The sequence below is a fragment of the Scyliorhinus torazame genome, chromosome 2 (assembly GCF_047496885.1).
Source record: "Scyliorhinus torazame isolate Kashiwa2021f chromosome 2, sScyTor2.1, whole genome shotgun sequence".
Taxonomy (NCBI): domain Eukaryota; kingdom Metazoa; phylum Chordata; class Chondrichthyes; order Carcharhiniformes; family Scyliorhinidae; genus Scyliorhinus; species Scyliorhinus torazame.
Window position 1 is genome coordinate 66,962,413 of NC_092708.1, and position 27,908 is coordinate 66,990,320.

The 27,908-nt window shown below is 46.5% G+C and overlaps 2 protein-coding genes across 2 annotated transcripts in view; one reads left to right on the forward strand and one right to left on the reverse strand.

Moving 5' to 3' along the window:
• Window positions 1–17,164, forward strand: part of LOC140388219 (histamine N-methyltransferase-like) — a 71,009-nt gene extending 53,845 nt beyond the window's left edge. The window contains exons 5-6 of the mRNA XM_072472024.1: window positions 7,110–7,203; window positions 16,627–17,164. Of these exons, the coding sequence (XP_072328125.1) occupies window positions 7,110–7,203; window positions 16,627–16,967 (435 nt within the window). The 3' untranslated portion in view covers window positions 16,968–17,164. The remainder of the gene's footprint in view (window positions 1–7,109; window positions 7,204–16,626) is intronic.
• LOC140388225 (histamine N-methyltransferase-like) overlaps window positions 7,322–27,908 on the reverse strand; it is a 95,867-nt gene continuing 75,280 nt past the window's right edge. The window contains exon 6 of the mRNA XM_072472065.1: window positions 7,322–9,209. Within this exon, the coding sequence (XP_072328166.1) occupies window positions 9,190–9,209 (20 nt within the window). The 3' untranslated portion in view covers window positions 7,322–9,189. The remainder of the gene's footprint in view (window positions 9,210–27,908) is intronic.

The following is a 27,908-nucleotide window of genomic DNA, read 5'->3' on the forward strand; positions in this document are numbered from 1 at the left end:
AACATATTGCCATTTACTGTTTATGCTCACAGAGGAAATATCGCTGTTTAGCTGTGGTGCCGGTCAACCCTATGAGACTGTAATACAGCATAAACCAATGTGTTTAGATTGAGTGTTACAAAATTGGGAAGAATATACCAATTTTTTAAATTTAAAGTACCCATTGTTCTTTTTCCAATTAAGGGGCAATTTAGTGTGGCCAATCCACCCACCCTGAACAGCTTTGGGTTGTAGGGGTGAAACCCACTCAGACACGGGGAGAGTGTGCAAACTGTATTGGGACAGTGACCCGGGGCCGGGATCAAACCTGGATCTTTGGCATCGTGAGGGCAGCAGTGCTAACCATGCATCACCGTGCTGCCCCCGAAAATAAGTTTATACACTGCTATATATAAACGTTGCTCAGGTCAAAGAGACACAGCCTGAGTGAGTAAGACACATCAAGAGTGGGAATTTGAAACTTGGTAATTTGGTGCAGTGAGGTAATTCGGTGCAGAGTGGGAGAAGGTGCTTTTTCCCTACTGTTTTGTTCTCTCTCTTTCTTCGGGCCTAGTTTTGGGAGCCGTTCGGAGGAGGTGGAGCAGTCTCTGTATAAGTATAAAAACATAACGGCAACTTCCTGTTTTCCACTTTTTTTTTATAAAGTGATGTCAGAGGGAAGCTGTGATCTGATTGGTTTATAGCAAATCTGCCCCAAATTTAAAAAAAACACAGCTAAACTCGTAAACTTAAATTAAACTAATTGGTTAATTAGAGATGGCTGGTCAGGTGATGTGCTTGAGCTGCTTGATGTGGGAGCTGGCAGATCCCATTGCGAGCTGCAGTGACCACATCTGCAGTAAGTGTTGGCTGCTCCAAGAGCTCCGGCTCAGAGTTCATGAGCTGGAGTCTGAGCTTCAAACACTGAGGCATATCCGGGTGGGGGAGACTTACCTGGACACTGTGTTTCAGGAGGCAGTCACACCTGTCAGAGTAAGTAGTTTAAATCCTGCCAGTGGCCAGGGTGTGACTGCATGTCAGGCAGGTAAAGGGAGCCAGCAGTCAGGAACTCAGCAGCCTCAGCCCTTGACCCTGTCCAACAGGTACGAGGCACTTGCTCCCTGTGTGGATGGCGAACAGGGCTGCAGGAAGGATGAGTCAGCTGACCAAGGCACCATGATTCAGCAGGCCATTCAAGGGGAGGGAGTAAATAGGCAAGTTGTAGTTGTAGGGGATTCTATTATCAGGGGGATAGATAGTAACCTTTGTGAGCAGGATAAAGAGTCCCACATAGAACATAGAACATTACAGCGCAGTACAGGCCCTTCGGCCCTCTATGTTGCGCCGACCTGTGAAACCACTCTACAGCCCATCTACACTATTCCCTTATTGTCCATATGTCTATCCAATGACCATTTGAATGTCCTTAGTGTTGGCGAGTACACTACTGTTGCAGGCAGGGCATTCCACGCCCTTAATACTCTCTGAGTAATGAACTTACCTCTGACACCTGTCTTATATCTATCTCCCCTCAATTTAAAGCTATGTCCCCTCGTGCTAGACATCACCATCCGAGGAAAAAGGCTCTTACTGTCCACCCTATCCAATCCTCTGATCATCTTGTATGCCTCAATTAAATCACCTCTTAACCTTCTTCTCTCTAACGAAAAGAGCCTCAGGTCCCTCAGCCTTTCCTCATAAGATCTTCCCTCCATACCAGGCAACATTCTGGTAAACCTCCTCTGCACCCTTTCCAATGCTTCCACATCCTTCCTATAATGCGGCGACCAGAATTGCACGCAATATTCCAAATGCGGCCGCACCAGAGTGTTGTATAGCTGCAACATGACCTCATGGCTCCGAAACTCAGTCCCTCTACCAATAAAAGCTAACACACCGTAGACCTTCTTAACAACACTCTCAACCTGGGTGGCAACTTTCAGGGATCTATGTACATGGACACCGAGATCTCTCTGCTCATCCACACTGCCAAGTATCTTACCATTAGCCCAGTACTCTGTCTTCCTGTTATTCCTTCCAAAATGAATCACCTCACACTTTTCTGCATTAAACTCCATTTGCCACCTCTCAGCCCAGCGCCGCAGCTTATCGATGTCCCTCTGTAACTTGTAACATCCTTCCGCACTGTCCACAACTCCACCGACTTTAGTGTCATCTGCAAATTTACTCACCCATCCTTCTACACCCTCCTCCAGGTCATTTATAAAAATGACAAACAGCAGTGGCCCCAAACCAGATCCTTGTGGTACACCACTAGTAACTGGACTCCAGTCTGAACATGTCCCATCAGCCACCACCTTTTGTCTTCTTCCAGCTAGCCAATTTCTGATCCAAACTGCTAAATCACCCTGAATCCCATGCCTCCGTATTTTCTGCAGTAGCCTACCATGGGGAACCTTATCAAACGCTTTACTGAAATCCACATACACCACATCAACTGCTTTACCCTCATCCACCTGTTTGGTCACCTTCTCAACATGGTATGTTGCCTGCCCGGTGCTAGGGTGCGGGACATCTCTTCCCGGCTTGAAAGGATACTGGAGAGGGAGGGGGAGGATCCAGTTGTTGTGGTCCATGTCGGTACCAACAACATAAGCAAGTCTAGGAAAGAGGACCTGTTTAGAGATTATAAAGAGCTAGGATTCAAATTAAAGAACAGGTCCTCAAGGGTCATAATCTCCGGATTACTGCCCGAGCCACGTGCAAATTGGCATAGGGAGGCAAGAATAAGGGAAGTTAACACATTGCTGAAACAGTGGTGTGGGAAAGAGGGGTTCCTTTTCATGGGACACTGGCATCAGTTTTGGGACAGGGGGGACCTATACCGTTGGGATGGTCTCCACCTGAACCGAGCTGGGACCAGTGATCTGGCGAAAAGAGTAAATAGGGTGGTCAATAGGACTTTAAACTAGAGATTGGGAGGGAAGGGAAAGTCAGGGAACCAAGAGGTGAAATAATCAGTGGGAAGCATAGCTGCTTAGGAATATAAAAAAGCACGAAAAGACAGAACTCAGGAGAGGTTACGATAGTCTCCATCTCACAAAATATGACACAGTGTATGGAAAGGCTCAGTAAACCACGGTCCACCACACGAAGAAAACAAAATGGGACGGTCAATAGAGAATTAAAGGTGCTATATTTAAATGCGCGCAGTGTACGGAACAAGGTAGATGAGCTTGTGGCCCAGATTGTGACTGGCAGGCATGATGTGGTAGGCATCACAGAGACATGATTGCAGGGGGTTCAGGACTGGCAGTTAAACATCCAGGGATTCAGAACCTATCGAAAAGACAGAGAGGTGGGCAGAGGGAGCGGGGTTGCCTTGTTAATTAGGAATGAAATTAAATTGATAGCACTAAATGACATAGGGTCAGATGATGTGGAGTCTGTGTGGGTAGAGTTGAGGAACCACAAAGGCAAAAAAACATAATGGGAGTTATGTACAGGCCTCCTAACATTGGTCAGGACCAGGGGCACAAAATGCACCACAAAATAGAAAGGGCATGTCAGAAAGGCAAGATCACAGTGATCATGGGGGACTTCAATATGCAGGTGGACAGGGTAAATAATGTTGCCAGTGGACCCAAAGAAAGGAAATTCATTGAATGTTTACAGGAGGGCTGTTTGCAACAGCTTGTGATGGAGCCCACGAGGGAACAGGCCATTCTGGACTTAGTGTTATGTAATGAGCCAGACTTGATAAAAGATCTTAAAGTAAGGGAACACTTAGGAGGCAATGATCATAATATGGTAGAATTCAGTCTGCAATTTGAAAAAAGAAGGTAGAATCAGATGTGAAGGTGTTACAGTTAAATAAAGGTAACTACAGGGACATGAGGTAGGAACTGATGAAAATCAACTGGGAGCAGAGCCTAGTGGGAAAGACAGTAGAACAGCAATGGCAGGAGTTTCTGGGAGTAATTGAGGACACAGTACAGAGGTTCATCCCAAAGAAAAGAAAGGTTATCAGAGGGGGGATTAGGCAGCTATGGCTGACAGAGGAAGTCAGGGAATGCATCAAAGCAAAAGAGAAAGCCTATAATGTGGCAAAGAGTAGTGTGAAGTCAGAAGATTGGGAAGGTTACAAAAACAAACAGAGGATAACAAAGAGAGAAATAAGGAAAGAGAGGATCAAATATGAAGGTAGGCTAGCCAGTAACATTAGGAATGATAGTAAAAGTTTCTTTAAATACATTAAAAACAAACGGGAGGCAAAAGTAGACATTGGGCCGGTCCAAAATGACGCTGGTAATCTAGTAATGGGAGACAAGGAAATAGCTGAGGAACTAAATAAGTACTTTGCGTCAGTCTTCACAGTAGAAGACATGAGTAATATCCCAACAATTCAGGAGAGTCAGGGGGCAGAATTGAATATGGTAGCCATCACAAAGGAGAAAGTGCTAGAGAAACTAAGAGGTCTAAAAATTGATAAATCTCCGGGCCCAGATGGGCTACATCCTAGCGTTCTAAAGGAGATAGCTGAAGAAATAGTGGAGGTGTCAGTTATGATCTTTCAAAAGTCACTGGAGGCAGGGAAAGTCCCAGAGGATTGGAAAATCACTGTTGTAACCCCCCTGTTCAAGAAGGGAACAAGGAAAAATATGGAAAATTATAGGCCAATTAGCCTAACCTCGGTTGTTGGCAAGATTCTAGAATCCATCGTTAAGGATGACATTTCTAAATTCTTGGAAGTGCAGGGTCAGATTAGGACAAGTCAGCATGGATTTAGTAAGGGTAGGTCGTGCCTGTTAGAGTTCTTTGAAGAGATAACAAATAGGTTAGACCAAGGAGAGCCAATGGATGTTATCTATCTTGACTTCCAAAAGGCCTTTGATAAGGTGCCTCACGGGAGATTGCTGAGTAAAATAAGGGCCCATGGTATTCGAGGCAAGGTACTAACATGGATTGATGATTGGCTGTCAGGCAGAAGGCAGAGAGTTGGGATAAAAGGTTCTTTTTAGGAATGGCAACCAGTGACGAGTGGTATCCCGCAGGGTTCAGTGTTGGGGCCACAGCTGTTCTCTTTATATATTAACGATCTAGATGACGGGAATGGGGGTATTCTGGCTAAGTATGCCGATGATATAAAGATAGGTGGAGGGGCAGGTAGTATGGAGGAGGTGGGGAGGCTGCAGAAAGATTTAGACAGTTTAGGAGAGTGGTCCAAGAAATGGCTGATGAAATTCAACGTGGGCAAGTGCGAGGTCTTGCACTTTGGAAAAAAGATTAGAGGCATGGACTATTTTCTAAACGGTGACAAAATTCATAATGCTGAAGTGCAAAGGGACTTGGGAGTCCTAGTCCAGGATTCTCTAAAGGTAAACTTGCAGGTTGAGTCCGTAATTAAGAAAGCAAATGCAATGTTGTCATTTATCTCAAGAGGCTTGGAATATAAAAGCAGGGATGTACTTCTGAAGCTTTATAAAGCATTAGTTAGGCCCCATTTAGAATACTGTGAGCAATTTTGGGCCCCACACCTCAGGAAGGACATACTGGCACTGGAGCGGGTCCAGCGGAGATTCACACGGATGATCCCAGGAATGGTAGGCCTAACATACGATGAATGTCTGAGGATCCTGGGATTATATTCATTGGAGTTTAGGAGGTTGAGGGGAGATCTAATAGAAACTTACAAGATAATGAATGGCTTAGATAGGGTGGATGTCCGGGAAGTTGTTTCCATTAGCAGGGGAGACTAGGACCCGGGGGCACAGCCTTAGAATAAAAGGGAGTCACTTTAGAACAGAGATGAGGAGAAATTTCTTCAGCCAGAGAGTGGTGGGTCTGTGGAATTCATTGCCACAGAGGGCGGTGGAGGCCGGGACGTTGAGTGTCTTTAACCCAGAAGTTGATAAATTCTTGATTTCTCGAGGAATTAAGGGCTATGGAGAGAGAGCGGGTAAATGGAGTTGAAATCAGCCTAGATTGAATGGTGGAGTGGACTCAATGGGCCAAATGGCCTTACTTCCGCTCCTATGTCTTCTGGTCCTCTGGTCTTCTGGTCTTATTTCAAAGATCAATTTCTCATTTCTTAATAAGATTGATATCATTGGACCAAATATTCTATTATTGCTAATTCGTCACCTGAGTTTTCAAATATTCCTGAGTAGAGAATGGAAAACAATGGGATTTGCAGAATTTCTATCGCATCCCCAACCCTAACAGTTTCTACGTTATTTTCCTCAGCCCCTGCTGGGGATTGTTTGCCCTCTACAATGCTGACCGAATGCAGCACACTTAAAAAGCAGGGTAAAGTCGGGGATTACTGGAGCTTCCATTTTCATTCACAATACCTCTCAAAAAACTGTAAGGGGAGAGGTTCAGTTTGGCCAATTTGTGAGGTAGCCTCAGCACTCCTTCAGCACAATGATTTCAGATTCATCTTGGCAATTTTGCCCAAATGCAGTTTTATAAAGGGGTCAGCAGGGTTCAACCCAGTGGTCAGACTTTACCAAAAGGAGGACAGTCCACAATAGCTCAAAATAATCCATCCTAACATTTTCTGACTCTAATAAGATGAGGGCTTCTGAAGCATCATTACTGACGTGATGGTTCTGCTCTGTTAATATAGGCAAAGGCAGCACTTTTATAATTTGTCCTCGGCCTTTGATCGCAGACTTACTGTTCACCAGTGCAGCATCGCAACAAGAAATTTGGGGCAAGACTGGTGTCCCAGAAATGTCTAGTGCTACAGAAGACTGGCCGATCAGAGCATTATTCCAATGCTCCAGGGAAAGGGAGAAGTCCTGAAAGGAACCAGAGCAGAATAAATCTTCAGAAGCTTTGGTGTCAAGTAGTTGATTCTCCCAGGGGTTCATATCTGGAAATTTCATGTGTTCGAATTCCAGGATGTGATGTGAAAGTTCCACAGTTTGCAAAACTCACCCCTGGAAAGTGAGAAACCAGAGAATACAGGGTTCAAACCCTGGCAGAAGCAGGTTCAGCCCCATGTTAATGCCCTCCTGCCAGAAATGTGCCAGGATTTCCCTTCGATCCCAAATAGAATCTCAAGACACTTTGAGCACTGTACCACAATTATTTTTGAGAAAAGGATTTATCTTATATGAGAATATATTTGCATTCTCTGGTGTTATCATTTCCTTGTCTAGATGTTGTACTTTGTACAAAGTGTGCCTGATACCATCAAGTACTTCCACAGCCTTCTGGAAATCAATGGCAAACTTCTAATAATACAGCCTTCTGGTAAGTGATGTTTGATATTTCTGATATTCTAGTTTTCTTATGTGAGGCACCGCCATGCCAATGTAAATTGAAATTCGACAGAGGAAAAGATAATCAAATGTCACATCATTGCTAATCATCTTTTTCCTGATATTTAATGCCATACAATCTGGCATTTATGCAAAAATGTTGTAACTATCAGAGCTACTCCTTGAACAAAATGTGAGAAATTACAGACCAGCTAGTTCAACATCTGTTGATGGAAAATTGTTAGAATCAATTATCAAGGACATAACATCAGGGCATTTGGAAAGTCAAAGCGCTATCCATCGGAGTCAGCATGATTTCATGAAAGCTGAATCATGCTTGACTAATTTGCGACAGTTCTTTGAAAATAAAACAACCAAAGTGGATAATGGGAATCCTGTAGATGTAGTATATCTGGATTTCCGGAAGGCATTTGATAATCATAGAATCGTAGAATTTATAGTACAGAACGAGGCCATTCATCCCATCGAGTCTGCACGGCCCTGGGAAAGAGCACCCCACCCAAGACCACACCTCCACCCAACCTTTTTGGACACAAAGGACAATTTAGCATGACCAACCACCTAACATCTTTGGACTGTGGAATGAAACCAGAGCACCCGGAGGAAACCCACGCATGCACAGGGAGAACGTGCAGAGAACGTGTAAGACCGCACCTGTTTTATTTTGCAGTTTTGGTTCCCTTATTTGCGGCAATAAAGAGAAGGTTCACTAGATTGCTTCCAGAGATGAGGGGTTTGGCGTATGACGGGAGATTGAACAGTTTAGGCCTATACTCTCTAAAGTTTAGAAGAATGAGGGAAGATAAAATGAAGGTATGCAAGATGTTAAAAGGTATGGATAAAGTAGGCATGGAGCAGATGCTTCCTCTTGTGGGGCATTCTAAAACGAGACGCCATAATCTTAGAAAAAGACGTAGCAAATTTTAAACAGATTTGAGGACAAACTACTTCTCCCAAAGGGTTGTGAATCTGTGGAATTCACTATAATCTTTATTAGTGTCACAAGTAGGCTTACGTTAAAACTGCAATAAAGTTGCTGTCAAAATCCCCGAGCCGCCACACTATGGCACCTGTTCGGGTACACTGAGGGAGAATTCAGAATGTTCAATTCACCTAACAAGCATATCTTTCGGGACTTGTGGGAGGAAATGGGAGCACCCGGAGGAAACCCACGCAGACATGGGGTGAACGTGCAGACTCCACACAGGCAGTGACCCAAGTGGGAATCAAACCCAGGACCCTGGTGCTGTAAAGCAACAGTGCTAACCACTGTGCTACCGTGCCGCCCTACCGCACTACCCCAGATTGCGGAGGATGCAGGGACAGTGAGTCAATTTAAGGAGGGGTAGACAGATTTTTGATTTGTAATGGGTTGAAGGGTTATGGTTAATGGGCTGGAAAGTGGAGTTGGGGCCATAAGTGGATCAGCCATGATCACATTGAAGGTGTTTAGTCTTGGGGGGCAAGTTGCCTACTCCTGCTCCTAGATCATGTGTTCTAGGGAGGAGATGCTCTGGGTGATTTCACAATCCAGCTCTTGGTCTGTAGAATTGTAGGTAACAGATGAGGAACTTATCAGTCATGGTAGAATGGCGGAGCAGACCCGATGGGCCAAATGGTCTAATTCTGCTCCTATATCTTGTGAACTTATGCAGTCTAAAGACTTATAGATGGTGCTGAAAATGTAGCGTTACATAAATAATTGCAATCCAATGGGTAGCACCAAAGGTTACATGAAATCCCTTGAATACCTTCTTCTCTTCTTGCCGCACACATATCCCGAGTTGCTGGAGCAATCTCCGACTGTCTGATTCCAGATCGGTGTCCTTTCTCCCCACAGGAATGTCCACAGCAGAATCAGAAAGTGTTTTGTCTTTCGCAGCACATGATTTCCTTCATCAAACTTTGCTCGATCCTCGTCATGCTGCCAAACTAATGTCAGCATGTGAAAATCAGTTCACAAAGGCCACCTGAAACCTGAATAATATACGATATACGTTAATGATCTGGAAGAAGGAACTAAGGGCATTGTTGCTCAGTTTGCATATGATAGAAAGATATGTTGGGGGACAGGTTGTGTTGAGGAAACAGGGAGGCTGCACAGGCTAGGAGGCTGGACAAAGAAGTGGCAGATGAAATACAATGTGGAAAAGTGTGAGGTTCTGCACTTTGGTAGGACAAAATGAGGCATAGACTATTTCCTAAATGGCAAAAGGCTTCAGAAATCAGAAACACAAAGTGACCTAGTAGTCCTAGTTCAGAATTCTCTTAAGGTTAACATGCAGGTTTAATTGGCCGTAAGGAAAGCAAGTGCAATGTTAGCATTCATGTTGTGTGAGCGAGAATACAAGAGCAGGGATGTACTTTTGAGGCTGTATAAGGCTCAGTTCAGACCCCATTTGAAGTATTGTGAGCAGTTTTGGGCCCCGTATCTAAGGAAGGATGTGCTGGCCTTGGAGAGAGTACAGAGGAGGTTCACAAGTATGATGCCTGGAATGAGTGACTTGAAGGAGCCCGGTTGAGGACACTGGGTCTGTACTCATAGGAACATGGGACATAGAAACCATCAATGGCAGATGCAGTATAATTTGGATAAGTGTAAGGTGATTCACTTTGAAAGTAAAAACAGGAAGGCAGATTACTACCTGAATGGTTGTAAATTGGGAGACGGGTGTGTGCAGTGGGATTGGGTATCATTGTGCACCAGTCGCTGAAAGTAAGCATGCAGGTGCAGCAGGCGGTGAAAGAGGCTAATGTTCATTGCAAGAGGTTTCAAGTCTCGATGCAGGGATGTGTTGCTGCAATCATACAGGGCCTTGGTGAGGCCACACTTGGAATATTGTGTGCAGTTTTGGTCTCCTTCTCTGAGGAAGGATGTTCTTGCTCTCGAGGGAGTGCAGTGAAGGTTTACCAGGCTGATTCCAGGGATGGCGGAACAGTCATATGGGGAGAGATTGATGAGCTTGAGATTGTTCTCACTGGAGTTCAGAAGAATGAGGGGGGATCTCATCGAGACTTATAACATTTTAACAAGACTAGACAGGGAAGATGCAGGGAAGTTACCAATGAAGGGTGGGTCCAGAACCAGGAGTCACAGTTTGAGGATTCAGGGTAAATCATTTTGGATAGAGATAAGGAGACATTTCTTCATCCAAAGAGTGGTGAGCCTGTGGAATTCATGGCCACAGGAAGTAGTTGATGCTAAAACATTGAATATATTCACGAGGCGGCTAGATATAGCACTTGGGTAGAATGGGATCAAATGCTATGGGGAGAAAGCAGGATTAGGCGATTGAGTTGGATGATCAGCCATGATCATGATGACTGGTGGAGCAGACTCGAAGGGCCAAAAGGCCCCTCCTGCTCCTATCTTCTATGTATCTATGCATGTAAACATAAGAACATGGGAATTAGGAGCAGAATTAGGTAATTCAGCCAAACAAGCCTGCTCTGCTAAACAATCAGATCATGACTGATCTATTCCTGGTCTAAAAATCCACTTCCATACCTATACCCCATATCTCTTGAACCTCTCTTTTAAATCAGAAATATATCTATCCCCTATTTGAAACCATTTAACAGTCGATGGAGTTCAGAAGGATGAGGGGGGATCTCATTGAAACTTACAGAATACTGATAGGCCTAGATAGGGTGAACGTGGAGAGAATGTTTCCACTAGAATTCAAGGCCACAGCTTCAGACTGAAGGGGCAATCCTTTAAAACAGAGATGAGGAGGAATTTCTTCAGCCAGAGGGTGGTGAATCTGTGGAACGCATTGCCGCAGAAGGTTGTGGAATCCAAGTAACTGAGTGCCTTTAAGACAGAGATGGATAGGTTCTTGATTAATAAGGGGATCAGGGGTTATGAGGCAAAGGCAGGAAAACAGGGATGAGAAACATATTAGTCATGATTGAATCGCAGAGAGACTCGATGGGCTGAATGGTCTAATCCTGCTCCTATGTCTCATGGTTTTATGGATTAATAACTTTAATTAAGATAGGCTTTGGATGTTGTGTGCAATTTGGGGGTTGGGAAGGATATCAATAACAATGTAAAATTGCAGCTGAGATTTGCTCCAGTCGTAAAGGTGACGAAGGTTTACATTTGCTAAAAAGAGACTCCAGAGTTTGCACTCTTTTCTCTGGAGAAGTGAAATGATGGTCTGACAGAAGTCTTCAGTTATTATAGAATAACTAGTGACACAATGTTTCAATTCGTGAGATGGTAACAAGAGTCCACATATTTAAGATGGTCACAAAAGTCTAAAGGTGAGAAAAATTGCTTTATATAGAGTGTAAAACTATCTGCACAAAGCCTGGTTGATGTCATAATATACATCAGTACATTATGGTGCAATCACATACACACACTGATGGACATGCAGTAGGACCAACCAGCATACATAACACAGCAGCCAATCACCAGTGAGAGCACAAGCACTATAAAGACAGGGGACAGGAGAGTTCCCGCTCATTCTAGCAGCGGCCAGCTCAGAGCACAGAGCTCACAGCCTGCATCACAGACATTCACCATGCGCTGAGTGCCTCACCATAGCTAGTGATAGGAAAGGGTTCACAGTTAAACTGGTATTGCTTATACCCACGTTTACAGTATGTTACGTAGGTGAACAGTTAATAAAATAGCGTTACACCTCTTCCAGCATTGTTGGCTTGTTTGTGAACCAGAACACCGAACACGACAGTTGAAACAGTGTAAAGAAGTCCACATGTTCACTGCACTTTGAATGAAGGAACTTTCCTCATTTCAGTCCAAAATGGCCCACCCTGTATCCTGAGACTCGGTTCCCTGGATCTAAACTCCTCAACCAAGGAAAATATCCTCCCTGCATCTGGTCTGTCCAGCCCTGTTCAACATTTCTATGCCTCAAAAACATCTCCTCTCATCTTTGTAAACTCTGGGCAGCACTGTGGTGCAGTGGGTAGCACTGCTGCCTCACGATGCCGAAGTCACAGGTTCGATCCCGATTCTGGGTCACTGTCCGTGTGGAGTTTGCACATTCTCCCCATGTTTTCGTGGGTTTCGCCCCCACAACCCAAAGATGTGTAGGGTAGGTGGATTGATCACTCTAAAATTGCCCCTGAATTGGAAAAAAAAATGAATTGGGTACTCTAAATTTTTTTTAAAAATCTTTATAAACTCTAGGCTATATGGGCAGCACGGTAGCACAAGTGGATAGCACTGTGGCTTCACAGCGCCAGGGTCCCAGGTTCGATTCCCCGCTGGGTCACCATCTGTGCGGAGTCTGCACGTTCTCCCCGTGTCTGCGTGGGTTTCCCCCGGGTGCGCTGATTTCCTCCGACAGTCCAACGACGTGCGGGTTAGGTGAATTGACCATTCTAAATTGACCTTAGTGACCAAAAAAAAGGTTAGGAGGGTTTATTGGGTTACGGGAATAGGGTGGAAGTGAGAGCTTAAGTGGGTCGGTGCAGACTCAATGGGCCGAATGGCCGTCTTCAGCACTGTATGCTCCATGTAAATCTATGTAAATATATAGGCCCATGCAAACCAATCTCTCTTCACAGGACAGTCCTACCAAACCCGGGAACAGCTTAGTGAACCTCTGCTGCACTCCCTCTATGGCAAGTGTATCATTTCTAAGGTAGGGAGACTAAAACTACACCCAACATACCAGGTGTGGTCTCACCAAGACCCTGTATAACTGCAGTAAGATCCCTACTTCTGAACACTAATCCTCTTGCAATGAAGACCAACATACCATTTGTCTTCCTAATTGGTTGCTGCACCTGCCTCTCCGCTTTCATTGACTGGTGTACAAGGACACCCAGGTACCTTCGTGCACCCACACTTCCCAATATGTCATCATTTAAATAATACTCTTCCTTTCTGTTTTTCACACCAAAGTGTATAACTTCACATTTAGCCACATTATACTGCATCTGCCATGTGTTTAGAACATAGAACATAGAACATAGAACAATACAGCGCAGTACAGGCCCTTCGGCCCACGATGTTGCACCGAAACAAAAGCCATCTAACCTACACTATGCCATTATCATCCATATGTTTATCCAATAAACTTTTAAATGCCCTCAATGTTGGCGAGTTCACTACTGTAGCAGGTAGGGCATTCCACGGCCTCACCACTCTTTGTGTAAAGAACCTACCTCTGACCTCTGTCCTATATCTATTACCCCTCAGTTTAAAGTTATGTCCCCTCGTGCCAGCCATATCCATCCGCGGGAGAAGGCTCTCACTGTCCACCCTATCCAACCCCCTGATCATTTTGTATGCCTCTATTAAGTCTCCTCTTAACCTTCTTCTCTCCAACGAAAACAACCTCAAGTCCATCAGCCTTTCCTCATAAGATTTTCCCTCCATACCAGGCAACATCCTGGTAAATCTCCTCTGCACCCGCTCCAAAGCCTCCACGTCCTTCCTATAATGCGGTGACCAGAACTGTACGCAATACTCCAAATGCGGCCGTACCAGAGTTCTGTACAGCTGCAACATGACCTCCCGACTCCGGAACTCAATCCCTCTACCAATAAAGGCCAACACTCCATAGGCCTTCTTCACAACCCTATCAACCTGGGTGGCAACTTTCAGGGATCTATGTATATGGACACCTAGATCCCTCTGCTCATCCACACTTTCAAGAACTTTACCATTAGCCAAATATTCCGCATTCCTGTTATTCCTTCCAAAGTGAATCACCTCACACTTCTCTACATTAAACTCCATTTGCCACCTCTCAGCCCAGCTCTGCAGCTTATCTATATCCCTCTGTAACCTGCTACATCCTTCCACACTATCAACAACACCACCGACTTTAGTATCATCTGCAAATTTACTCACCCACCCTTCTGCGCCTTCCTCTAGGTCATTGATAAAAATGACAAACAGCAACGGCCCCAGAACAGATCCTTGTGGTACTCCACTTGTGACTGTACTCCATTCTGAACATTTCCCATCAACCACCACCCTCTGTCTTCTTTCAGCTAGCCAATTTCTGATCCACATCTCTAAATCACCCTCAATCCCCAGCCTCCGTATTGTTTGCAATAGCCTACCGTGGGGAACCTTATCAAATGCTTTGCTGAAATCCATATACACCACATCAACTGCTCTACCCTCGTCTACCTGTTCCGTCACCTTCTCAAAGAACTCAATAAGGTTTGTGAGGCATGACCTACCCTTCACAAAGCCATGCTGACTATCCCTGATCATATTATTCCTATCTAGATGATTATAAATCTTGTCTCTTATAATCCCCTCCAAGACTTTACCCACTACAGACGTGAGGCTCACCGGTCTATAGTTGCCGGGGTTGTCTCTGCTCCCCTTTTTGAACAAAGGGACCACATTTGCTGTCCTCCAGTCCTCTGGCACTATTCCTGTAGCCAATGACGACATAAAAATCAAAGCCAAAGGTCCAGCAATCTCTTCCCTGGCCTCCCAGAGAATCCTAGGATAAATCCCATCAGGTCCAGGGGACTTATCTATTTTCAGCCTGTCCAGAATTGCCAACACCTCTTCCCTACGTACCTCAATGCCATCTATTCTATTAGCCTGGGGCTCAGCATTCTCCTCCACAACATTATCTTTTTCCTGAGTGAATACTGACGAAAAATATTCATTTAGTATCTCGCCTATCTCTTCAGACTCCTCACACAATTTCCCATCCCTGACTTTGACTGGTCCTACTCTTTCCCTAGTCATTCGCTTATTCCTGACATACCTATAGAAAGCTTTTGGGTTTTCTTTGATCCTTCCTGCCAAATACTTCTCATGTCCCCTCCTTGCTCGTCTTAGCTCTCTCTTTAGATCCTTCCTCGCTACCTTGTAACTATCCATCGCCCCAACCAAAACTTTACACCTCATCTTCATATAGGCCTCCTTCTTCCTCTTAACAAGAGATTCCACTTCCTTGGTAAACCACGGTTCCCTCGCTCAACGCCTTCCTCCCTGTCTGACCGGTACATACTTATCAAGAACACGCAGTAGCTGATCCTTGAACAAGCTCCACTTATCCAGTGTGCCCAACACTTGCAGCCTACTTCTCCACCTTATCCCCCCCAAGTCACGTCTAATGGCATCATAATTGCCCTTCCCCCAGCTATAACTCTTGCCCTGTGGTGTATACTTATCCCTTTCCATCATTAACGTAAACGTCACCGAATTGTGGTCACTGTCCCCAAAGTGCTCTCCTACCTCCAAATCCAACACCTGGCCTGGTTCATTACCCAAAACCAAATCCAACGTGGCCTCGCCTCTTGTTGGCCTGTCAACATATTGTTTCAGGAAACCCTCCTGCACACAATGACAAAAAAACGACCCATCTATTGTACTCGAACTATATCTTTTCCAGTCAATATTTGGAAAGTTAAAGTCTCCCATAATAACTACCCTGTTACTTTCGCTCTTATCCAGAATCATCTTCGCCATCCTTTCCTCTACATCCCTAGAACTATTAGGAGGCCTATAAAAAACTCCCAACAGGGTGACCTCTCCTTTCCTGTTTCTAACCTCAGCCCATACTACCTCGGAAGATGAGTCCCCATCTAGCATCCTCTCCGCCACCGTAATACTGCTCTTGACTAGCAGCGCCACACCTCCCCCTCTTTTGCCTCCTTCTCTGAGCTTACTAAAACACCTAAACCCCAGAACCTGCAACATCCATTCCTGTCCCTGCTCTATCCATGTCTCCGAAATGGCCACAACATCGAAGTCCCAGGTACCAACCCATGCTGCCAGTTCCCCTACCTTGTTTTGTATACTCCTGGCATTGAAGTAGACACACTTCAAACTACCTACCTGAACACTGGCCCCCTCCTGCGACGTCAAATCTGTGCTCCTGACCTCTATACTCTCATTCTCCCTTACCCTAAAACTACAATCCAGGTTCCCATGCCCCTGCTGCATTAGTTTAAACCCCCCCAAAGAGCACTAACAAATCTCCCCCCCAGGATATTTGTGCCCCTCAGGTTCAGATGTAGACCATCCTGTCTGTAGAGGTCCCACCTTCCCCAGAAAGAGCCCCAGTTATCCAGAAATCTGAATCCCTCCCGCCTGCACCATCCCTGTAGCCACGTGTTTAAATGCTCTCTCTCCCTATTCCTCATCTCACTATCACGTGGAATAATCACTTATTGTCACAATTAGGCTTCAATGAAGTTACTGTGAAAAGCCCCTATTCGTCACATTCTGGCACCTGTTCGGAGAGGCTGGAATGGGAATTGAACCCACTCTGCTGGTCTTGTTCTGCATTACACGCCAGCTGTCTTAGCCCACTGTGCTAAACCAGCCCCTCACTTAGCTTGTCTTGATCAACTTGAAACCTTCTCATTTCCACATATCTGCTTTTCAATTCATTTTGTTTTACAATTATATTTCACATATTACTGTTAACAGGTGATGGAGGATGCCATTCACTTTGGAACAAAGCTGGATCCTATTTTCCGACCAAAAGTGGTTTCCTTGGCGTCCAAAAAGTGCTTGATGAAATGAGAGTGAAGTATCAGATCTATGAGCTACCCTCTGACATGGATATCACAGAGTGTTTCATTGAAGGGAATGAAAATGGGGAACGTCTGTTGGATTTCATCACAGATGTAGCAGACTTCGGGAAAACTGCCCCTCCGGATCTGAAGGCTGAGGTTCTTCGTTACCTACGTCAACCTCCGTGCTCAAGAGTGGAAAATGAGAAAATTATTTTCAACAATGATTTGTATTTCATAGTGGTTGACAATTAACTGAATTTCAATGTGTCATCCATTACCTGGTTAACTTCACTTCGAATTTTGTTAGTACTTACATATTATTGCTTCAGATTTGTTGACATTAATATCAAGTAAGTCTCGCATTGTTCTTGCATAATTGTTTTAAATCGGTTCAAAAATGCTGCTCTTAAATTTATTAAAATATTCTTCATCAGATTGAAAGTTAAAAATCCTTGGCTGGATTCTCAGTTCCTGGGACTAAGTGTTGACGCGGGGGCATGATTAATGGAGTTCTACGACAGAAATTGGCTCTGCACCTGGACTGTCAGTGGGCTAGCACCGACGCCATGTGGAACATGAGGGATTCCAATGAAAAACGGCGTCAGATTCGCCTGGGTCGCGGTTGGCACGCGAGAGGTTGTCAAGCTGCAGCCACATATTAGCACGCCACTCCCCATACACACTCATCCCAGCCAATGGGATGGCACTGGTTGTGCTGGAGCGCACCCATCCCATTGATGGGTGGCTGGGGCCAGAAGGTACTGAGGGTTGTATCCGGGGGGGGGTTATACGACATGTGGTACAAAGTTGACAATGGTCAGTCAGCGGAGTGCGCAGCCACATAGCTGCCTGGCAGGTTTCGGCAATGTTGTTCTGTACCTGTGCAGCCCACCTCCTGGCCACCCACCGCTACCCCACCCCGGCCTTGGTAGAAGCCCCTGGGTCAGCGGCACAACCATCAGCACACTATGGCGATATTGGACCCTCTCCGTTCCTTCCCTCTCCCCCTCATCAGCCATGGCAGCTGTTTCATGATTTTTGAAAGCACAAGTGAACCTTGTCGTCATGAAGGCAGAGAACCATGGAGGCCCCGGAGAATACCGAGTCAGGCACGCTAATGATGTACCAACACCTTTTCCTCTATGTGCGGAGTGGAACGCATTGACCCCACTATCGAGGCACTGGAGAATTGCGATTTGGCCTCAACCCGGCACTCGCCACAAATTTGGCGCCAATACCAATTTTCCGTCGAATCGCATTTCGCAATTCCAGCGTCTGCCGACGGAGAATCCCGCCCACTATGTTAACTATTGCAGCTTCAAAAATATTATCTAGTAACAGTCATTTTGACAAAAGTTACAAATGACCAATCTGTACTGCATTTTCTCCAGTTGGCTGGACAGTTGGTTCATGATGCAGACCAAGGCCAACAACGTGAGCTCTATTCCCGTACCAGCTGAGGTTATTCATGAAGGTCCACCTCTTAAACTTTCCCTTGCCTGATGTGTGGCCGTCCTCAGGTCCTCTTAAACCTTTCTGACCAGATCTTGGTTTCAACAACTCAGTTAAACCACCCTTCAAATGGCAACAACCCTCATAACTTTTCCTCATAAATGTGTAAAATGCCAGTAACTTTACCACACAATGCTCTGCAGCTCTTAGTTTCTCTGAGAGTGACAACAAATTAGCTCTCCAGGTTTGGCATTATCCACACTCTGGGAGGAATTCTCCATTTTTGAGACATGTGCGGTGTCGGGCAGTTCCGGCAGCGTCTTTCCCACTCAGCAGAATGACGGGATTCCACACCGGATTCTGCGCTTGGAATCTCATTAATTCTGCACAGGTGTGTTCCCCCTCTGAAACACCTGGCTGGCCGGCAGCTGATTCGTCCGCACACCATCAGATGTCCGGGCAAGATATTTAAATACCAGACCAGCACACTCATATCACTCACTCCTAACCACCTGTCTTCACCAGGCTATGCAGGATGTCCAGGTCCCAGAGGCAAAAGGCTAGCAGGCTCAAGAAGAAGGAGCACCAGATTTCAATATCAGGGACCTCGAGGCCCTCATTCAGGGAGTTGAGGCCCACTGGCATGTGCTCTACCCAGGGATGACTCAAAGAAGCATATCAGCCTCACCTCTCCAGCTGGGAGGCCATTGCCCAGGAGGTCAGCACGGCTGCAACCTTCCTACGAAGTACCATTAAGGGCAGGAAGCAGATATATGATCTCAACTCTGCTGCCAGAGTAATTCCAATCTTAGCTGCTTCCATGAGCAAACTCTCAGCATGGTATCATGTACTCAAATGACTACTCTCTTCCTGGATCTCACACATTCAGTCATGGGTGACACATACCAATAATACTTTCAAAGCGTAACCATCCTATCTGTCGTGTTGCTCACACTCCATTCTCTGTTCCTTCTGGGTAGGGTGCACCACATGCAGGGGACATGCATTTTACCCAGCCTCTGCTCCACCCCTCTGAACACCATGACAGACAGCATGGAAACTTTGGTCCAGTAGATCCTGCTGGATTTGCACTCAGCCATGCACTCCAAGCACACTCTGCTGGGCACTGTAAGGATGTAGGTCAAATGGGGACGAGGCACATTGATCTCCTTCCGATGCCCACCTCCTTCAGGAGTAAGGTCAGGGCCCTCTGGCATCCACTGGGAGAATGAGCATTCGTTGGACCCCCCCAGAAGCCTCCATTCAAGATAATAGAAGGGTGTGCACATCTCAAAGTCCCCTCTGGATGTTCTGGCACCAACTCCAGCAGCACAAACCACTGAGGGTGTTTCTGCTCCTGAACAGGAGTCCATTATGAGGCCGGGGCCCTTGGATGTCTTCTCAGTCTCCCCTCTTCCATGACATCAACACACTCATGTCGCTCAGCAGCCCCCTGGCAGCTGCACCTCCTCATCTTCAAATTCTGAGGAGAGCTACACCTCCTCCAGTTCACCTTCTGGCAGGTCTTCACCTCTCTGCATAGCCAGATTGTGAAGCCATGGCAAACTACAATCATCTGGCAAATCCTTCCTGGTGCATATTACAGAGAGCCACCCGACTGATCCACTCATCAGATTGTCAGCAGTCAAAGGGCCTGATCTATGATGGTGCTTGTGGTGGAGTGAACAGCGTTGAACCTTTCCTTGGCTGGCATCTGAGGGCAACGCAACAGAGTCATGAGTCAGTGTTTATACCCCAGCAAACATCCCTGCCGGATTTCTGGCCCCTCAATGATCCCAGGCCTCTGTGAGTGGCTGAGGATGTTTCTGGGAACCACGCAAGCAGGTGCAGGGGTTGTTTTTGATGGTCACATACCATCTACATGTTGACGGAATGGAAGCCCTTGCCCTTGATGAACATGATGGGCTCCTGCCTGGGAGTCCGTATAGACACCTATGTGTGTCATGATATTCAAACACACATCACAAATCACACATCATGATAGACAGACCAACAGACCAATTAGCACACATAACACGACAGCCAATCACAGACAAGAGCAGACACAGTATAAGACAAGAAACACGACACCTGCTGGCCAGTCCATCGGGAGACAGGACAAGGCCAGGACCTCATTAACAAGACACTCACACCGTCACCACGTGCTGAGTACCAAGTCAGATGTGTAAATAACTAGTTGGAATAAAACTGTGTTGTACCAATTGCAACCGTGTTGGTTCATCTGTACCTCAGAGCACCCTCAGAGCCTTTGGCCAGACCGAATTGAAGTTCCTGGGTGACCGTATCTCCCGGTCAGGGGTCCGTCCGGATGCAGACAAGGTGAGCGCCATCACAGCCATGCCGCAGCCGGCCGACAAGAAGGCTATCCTACGCTTCCTTGGAATGGTCAACTTCCTAGGGAAATTCATTCCCAACCTTGCCTCCCACACAACGACTCTGCGCCACCTCGTCAAAAAATCTACAGAGTTCCAGTGGCAACACACACACCAGCTGGAATGGGAGGAGCTCAAACGCAAACTCACCACGGCACCAGTGTTGTCGTTCTTCGACACGTCTCGTCCCACCAAAATCTCAACTGATGCCAGCCAATCCGGCATTGGAGCAGTGCTCCTGCAGAGGGATGACATGCCGCCATGGGCCCCGGTTGCCTATGCATCGCGGGCCATGACCCCCACAGAGCAGCGCTACGCGCAAATCGAAAAAGTATGCCTGGGCTTGCTAACCGGTTTAGACAAGTTCCACGATTAAGTCTATGGTCTTCCACGGTTCACGGTCGAAACTCACCACCGCCCCCTGGTCAGCATAATAAACAAGGACCTGAACGAGATGACCCCTCGCCTCCAGCGCATCCTACTTAAACTCAGAAGGTACGACTTCCAACTAGTCTACACTCCAGGGAAGGACCTCATCGTGGTGGATGCCCTATCCAGAGCAGTGAGTACGCCGCCAGATGCGGAGGGGTTCGTATGTCAGGTCGAGGCACAGGTGGCCTTGACAGCGTCAAATCTGCCGGCTGACGACTCCAGTCTGGCCCGCATCTGCCGAGAGACAGCGGCCGACCCCCTTTTACAGCGAGTGATGTGCCACATGACGGGAGGATGGCTCAAAGGGCAGTGCCCGCAGTTCTATAATGTACGAGACGACCTAGCCATCATTGATGGGATCCTTCGGAAGCTGGACCGGATTGTGATTCCGCACAGTATGCGCCAGCTGGTTCTCGATCAAATACATGAAGGCCACTTGGGGGTCGAGAAGTGCAGATGGAGGGCCCGAGAGGCGGTATACTGGCCGGGCATCAGTGCCGATATTGCCAACATGGTGATCAACTGTACAACCTGCCAAAGGTTTCAGCCGGCGCAACGTCCTGAGCCGCTTCTGCCCCATGAGCTGGTGACGTCCCCCTGGGCGAAGGTGGGTGTCGACCTATTTCACGTGCTTGGCATGGACTATGTTATCATAGTGGATTACATCTCCAATTACCCAGAAGTCATACGCCTGCACGATCTCACGTCGTCTGCTGTCATCAGGGCCTGCAAAGACACCTTTGCTCGCCACGGCATTCCGATGACTGTCATGTCGGACAATGGGCCCTGTTTTGCCAGCCATGAATGGTCGTCCTTTGCGGCCTCGTATGGCTTCACACACGTGACGTCCAGCCCCCTGCATCCCCAGTCCAATGGAAAGGCAGAGAAGGGCGTTCACATTGCCAAGCGGCTCCTCTGCAAGGCTGCTTCCGGATCGGACTTCTACCTCGCCCTGCTGGCCCATCGCTCGGCCCCACTAGCTACAGGTCTCTCGCCAGCACAGCTGCTGATGGGTCGCGCCTTCAGAACCACTGTGCCTTCCATCCTGGCACCAACAATAGACCATGCTCCGGTACTGCATAGGATGCAACTGCAGCGCAATCGCCAGAAGAGATCATACGACACAAGGGCAACTGATCTTCCCTCCCTGGCCCCTGGAGACAAGGTCCGCATTCACCTACCAGACGGTGGCTGGTCAGCACCTGCCGAAGTTCTCCGACGCGTGGCTCCCCGCTCGTTCCTGGTACGCATGCTGGATGGATCCGTGCGTAGGCGCAATCGCCGAGCCCTTCGCCTACTTCCACGCTCGCAACGGAACCATACACAGACGCCGTGTCCTCCACTGGTTCCTGATAGCGACTTCATGGAGCTGCCATATACCATGCCCCTTCTGTCGCCACCCGTGGCCAGGCTCGCACCTCAGCCGGTGGTTCTCGACCCACCCTTGAGGCGGTCAACCCGAATACGTCGCCCACCTTCTAGACTGGACTTATGAGAATGTTCACACGTCACATTTTAGCAACTACTGTATTGTAACATGTCACTGTTTTATCGTTCCAGGCCTCATTTGATCGGTCCAAATTTCAACGTTCTTCTTCTTTTGTTATGGTACAACTCGTTAGCATGTCACACCTGACATCGCCCCTTGTATATAGTTACGCCACATGTACATGCTGTAAATATCACGCACACACACCTTTAGCTGCACTCAGGACACATTATTTATAACCACGTAGGCACATAATCTTGTAAAAAAAGGGGGGATGTCATGATATTCAAACACACATCACAACACACACATCATGATAGACAGACCAACAGACCAATTAGCACACATAATACGACAGCCAATCACAGACAAGAGCAGACACAGTATAAGACAAGAAACACGACACCTGCTGGCCAGTCCATCGGGAGACAGGACAAGGCCAGGACCTCATTAACAAGACACTCAAAAAGTCACCACGTGCTGAGTACCAAGTCAGATATGTAAATAACTAGTTGGAATAAAACTGTGTTGTACCAATCGCAACCGTGTTGGTTCGTCTGTACCTCAGAGCACCCAACACCACAATGTGCAGTCTATTGCTTCCTGCACTCATGGGAACACAGAGATAGTTGTGAAGCCCATGATTCTCTGAGCCTGGCTATCCTAGTCCTGAGCAAATTTCACATAAAGATGGGCCCTCCTGTAAAGAGTATTCACCACCTCCTGAATGCTGTGATGTGTTGCCGACTGAGAAATTCCACACACGGTCCCCCGTTAATCCTTGGAAAGACCAAGATGCAAAAAAATTTAATGTTGCTGTCACCTTCAGGGCAGATTTCAACAATGCCAGCAGGAGTGTATTGTGGAGAAATATATACACAGTCTGTGCCCTAGCCCCATAACTCAACTGTGCCCTGCACCCGTGCCAACTTAACTGGTGTCTAATTTTCTGGTCTTGAAGGCCCTAATACTACTCCTAGGTGGTTCTCCAGATGGTACAGCAGGAGAGGAGGTGGCCTGCTGTGACTCCTGCCCTGCGACAGGGTCCCCCTTGGCGCATGTCTCCTGGGACGACCCGCCCTGGATGGGCCCGGCCACTACTCGGGCATCCCAGGTGGCGTGGTGCTGCCCAGTTCTGCCCCGCTGCCCACCAGATGCGCCAGGGACAGGAGGGGTGGTGCCCAAGGTGCTGCGCTGTTCCGGCACCTCCCCTGGGGGGGATCACCTGCCCAGGCCCCAGCACCTCCTCCTCCCTCTGGGTGCCTGATGGCCCCGGGCTACTCCATGAGATGGGGGTGCGAGCGGAGCTATTCCCTGAGGCCCCCCCGCCACCTAGCGCTGCCAGTCCTGGAGGCTGGCTCTGGTCTCGACCAGGATCTGCACGTTCATAGCCTTGGAGCACAGGGAGCACACCAACTCCGTCTGGGTCTGTGCCACCACCTTGAGGGTCTGTGCCACCTCAACCAGTGTCTGGGCCACCTCCCTCTGAGTCTGGGCCACGTCCCTCTGGGTGTGGGCCACCCCGCCTGGGTAATGCCGCTGACATTCTCAGCCATGGGCTTCTGTGACTGTGCCTCGCTGAGGAACGCCGCTGCAATGCCCAGGTGGCTCTGGCACATGGCTGCCTGTGAGAGAGCAGACTTGTATGGGCCTCGGCCCCCACCTGCACAGAATACCCCAGGCTTTGTACACTCTGCCCCATTTCCGACACCGTCGCACCCATTGCCTCCACGACGGAGGGCACCCGTGCGGTGTCGGTCTGGGGGGCATGCATGATTGGCACCACCCCGTGCTCCTGCACATTGATGGCTCCTCCACCTGCGCCCGTAGATGCTGGAAGCCGGCCGTCATCCCCTCCTGTAGTCCCTGGGTCTCCGATTGCATCTCCACTGGTGCTGGGACTGGATGTTCCAGGAGCCCAGGACCCGTCTGGACAGCAGCTGGTTCCTGTGGCCAGCCTGCCCTCCGCCTGTCCGGCCCCTCGGCTGCTCCTACCTCCACCTGCTGTACCGGATGTGATTTGTGGTGCGAACCAGAGTATCCCAGGAGCCTCTTCACTAATGTGCCAAACTGAGGTGATGGTGGAGGGTATTGGAGATAGCTGAGACAGGGACGTCCGGCACCGGAGAATTCGGCAGCCAGCGTCGGAGCGGCGGGGCGGGATTCACGCCGCCCCCCTGGCGATTTTCCGACCCGGCAGGGGGGCGGAGATTCCCGCATGATGTAGATGTGGGTGAAACAGTTTAAATAAAGCAACACCCATATAGGTTAAATCCAGTTGAAAGTGGGGGTTATGTTTGAGGTGATAACTAATCTTTGACCTGTTTTTGGTGTGGGTAAGACATCACTATCGTTTTAATCAAGGAGGCATCAATTATCACTACAAGTGTAAAGATCACAAAAATAACTTCAGCACTTAGGACTTAAGAATTGAGGAAATTTAAAATTAAGAAATTAAATTAGGATAAAGAAAAGAAAAAAAAGTGATGAAAGGAGACTGATTATGGATTGCTACTTGCTATTATGGATATAGTCATTAGATTTCCTGAAGCCACCCCATTAAGAAATATTAGAACCAAGAGAGTGGTCAAGAAATTAACCACGTTGTTTACGAGATATGGCTTACCAAAAGAGACACAATTCGGTTTCGTCCTTTTGAATTGGATTCTTGATTTGAAGTTAGAAGACTACTAACATTAATCCAAGAAAAGTTATTAAGCAAGAATATCAGGCACTTTTGGACTACCACATCTCAGAGAAAGACTGAATGAAACTTGTGAGGGGGCAAGGAAACATTTAAAGATAGCACAGCAAAGAATGAATGCAATGGCTGATAGGAGAGCAAAGACTTGTAGTTTTGCAGCAGGGGAGAATGTGTTAGTATTATTATGTGTGTCGGATGAAACATTGAAAAGCTAGATTTGGTGGACCATATGAGATGACAAAAATCTGAGTGAATTAAATTAGCTGGTATGCACTCCAGATAGATAAATCTCAGAGTATGTCCTATTAACATGCTGAAGAGGTATTGGAATAGAGGAGATGAGGACAAGCATGAGATCTTGGTAGTAATGAAACAAGGAGAAGAGGAAGGGTTAAATTCTGAATTTTCCTCTAATTCATTTGGGTAATGAGGAGATACTAGGAAATTAAAACAACTGGTTCAGTTATCTTCCAGAAAATGAAATGAAATGAAAATCGCTTATTGTCACAAGTAGGTTTCAAATGAAGTTACTGTGAAAAGCCCCCAGTCGCCACATTCCGGCGCCTGTTCGGGGAGGCTGGTACGGGAATTGAACCGTGCTGCTGGCCTGCTTTAAAAGCCAGCGATTTAGCCCAGTGTGCTAAACCGGCCAGATAGGGGCAGCACGGTGGTGCTGTGGTTAGCACTGCTGCCTTGTGGCGCCGAGATCCCAGGTTCGATCCCAGCTCTGGGTCACTGTCCGTGTGGAGTTTGCACATTCTCCCCATGTTTGAGGGGTTCCCCCCCCCTCCCCACAACCCACAGATGTGCAGAGTAGGTGGATTGGCCATGCTAAATAGTCCCTTAATTGGAAAAAATTAATTAGGTACTCTAAATTTATGAAAAAAGTTATCTTCCAGATAAGAGAAGAGGTGAATTGGAAGCATTATTGCAGTCTTATAAATGTATTTGTGGGAATGAATTGGGTAGAACGGAATTAGCGATGCATGATGTAGATGTGGGTGAAACAGTTTAAATAAAGCAACACCCATATAGGTTAAATCCAGCAAAGTTATCACAAGTAGAGAAGGAATTTTAAAAATGCTCCAAAAAGACACTGTTGAATTGAGTTCTATTGATTGGAGTTTACCTATTGTAATGATGCCAAAGGCCAACGGAACACAAGGCAGAGATTACAGGACTACAGGACTGTGGACTACAGGAAAGTGAATGTCATCACCAAGCGGAATTTAGTTCCGATGCAACAGTTGAGGGATTGCATTGAAAGAGATGGACAATCTTAATTTACTCCAGAAATAGACTTGCTGAAGGGATATTGACAAGTACCTTTAGCCAAGAGGGCAAATTAAATTTCAGTATTCATGACACCAAATGGACTTTATCAATTCAAAACTATGCCTTTTGGAATGAAGAACGCACTTGCAACATTTCAGGGACTGACAAATAATGCTATTTAGCAACTGAGTCACTGTGAGGTATACATTGACGATTTAGTGATGTTTAGTCAAAATTGGGAATAACATATGCAACACCGAAAATAACAATTTGAATGCTAAAAAGAAACCAATCTATTCATGAATTTGACAAAAAGCGATTTTACTGAAGCTCAAATTTCATATTTAGGACATATTGTGGGGTATGGTCAGATGGCTCCACGAGATGCAAAAATACAGACCATCTGGGATTTTTCAAAACCTAAAACGTGAGAAGTGACTAAGATATCTGGGAATGAGTGGGTTTCATGTTGAACTTTAGCAGTGTATTAGCACCACCAACAGAATTCATGAAGAAGAACAGGAAATTTAACGGGACGGAAGACTGCCAAATTACATTCCAACATAGAAAACTGCATTGACACCAGCTCCAGTGTTAGCCATACTAAATTATGACAAACAGTTTAAACTGGCTGTAGATGCTAGTGAAGTTGTGGGTGCTGTGTTGTTACAGGAAGACAAACTTAGAATTGAGAGCCTGTGGGGTATTTTTCAAGGAAACGAAACCCTCACCAGCAGAAGTATTTTACCACTGAAAAAGGGCATTAAAGTTTTTCATTGGCATTATAACATTTTGAAATTTATGTTGCCAGGAATTCAACAGAACCAATCATACGTACAGACTATGATCCCCTCAAATTTCAGGAAGAGTTCCAAAATTGGAAAACCACATTATTTAGTAGAGTTTGTTACTGCAATCGTTTAATTTGAAAACCATTCAGGTGGCTGGGCGAGGAAACATCATTGTTGATGCACTGTCACGAGTGTAAAAGAGATTATTGTGAACCTTGTATGACATATTTATGTCAATGCATATTTTTAATTTTTTTAAATCTTAGATAAGGTAAAACTGATAAGTAATGGTTGTGAAGTGAAACCATCTTTCAAGTTATGATATTTCATTTGAAAAAAGGGAAAGGTGTTAAGAATCGAGGAAAATTAAGGTTAAAAAATGAAATAGGGATACAAAATGGAAAGGGAATGAAAGTGGGCTGATAAGTGCAGCTGTCTGAAGGGATATTTTTGATATGGAAATTGGCATGCTAGTGGGAAAAACAAATGTTTACCTATGTGACCAGGGGAAGAGCAATGTGATATATTAGAGGTGACATCAAAGTGGAGAGAAAAGGGAATTATGCTATGTGCTAATATAGCATTTGTATGCTAAAGGCCAGATCCACAGGGTGGGTAACATCCAATGTCTTATGGTCTTATGCAATTTATTCTTCA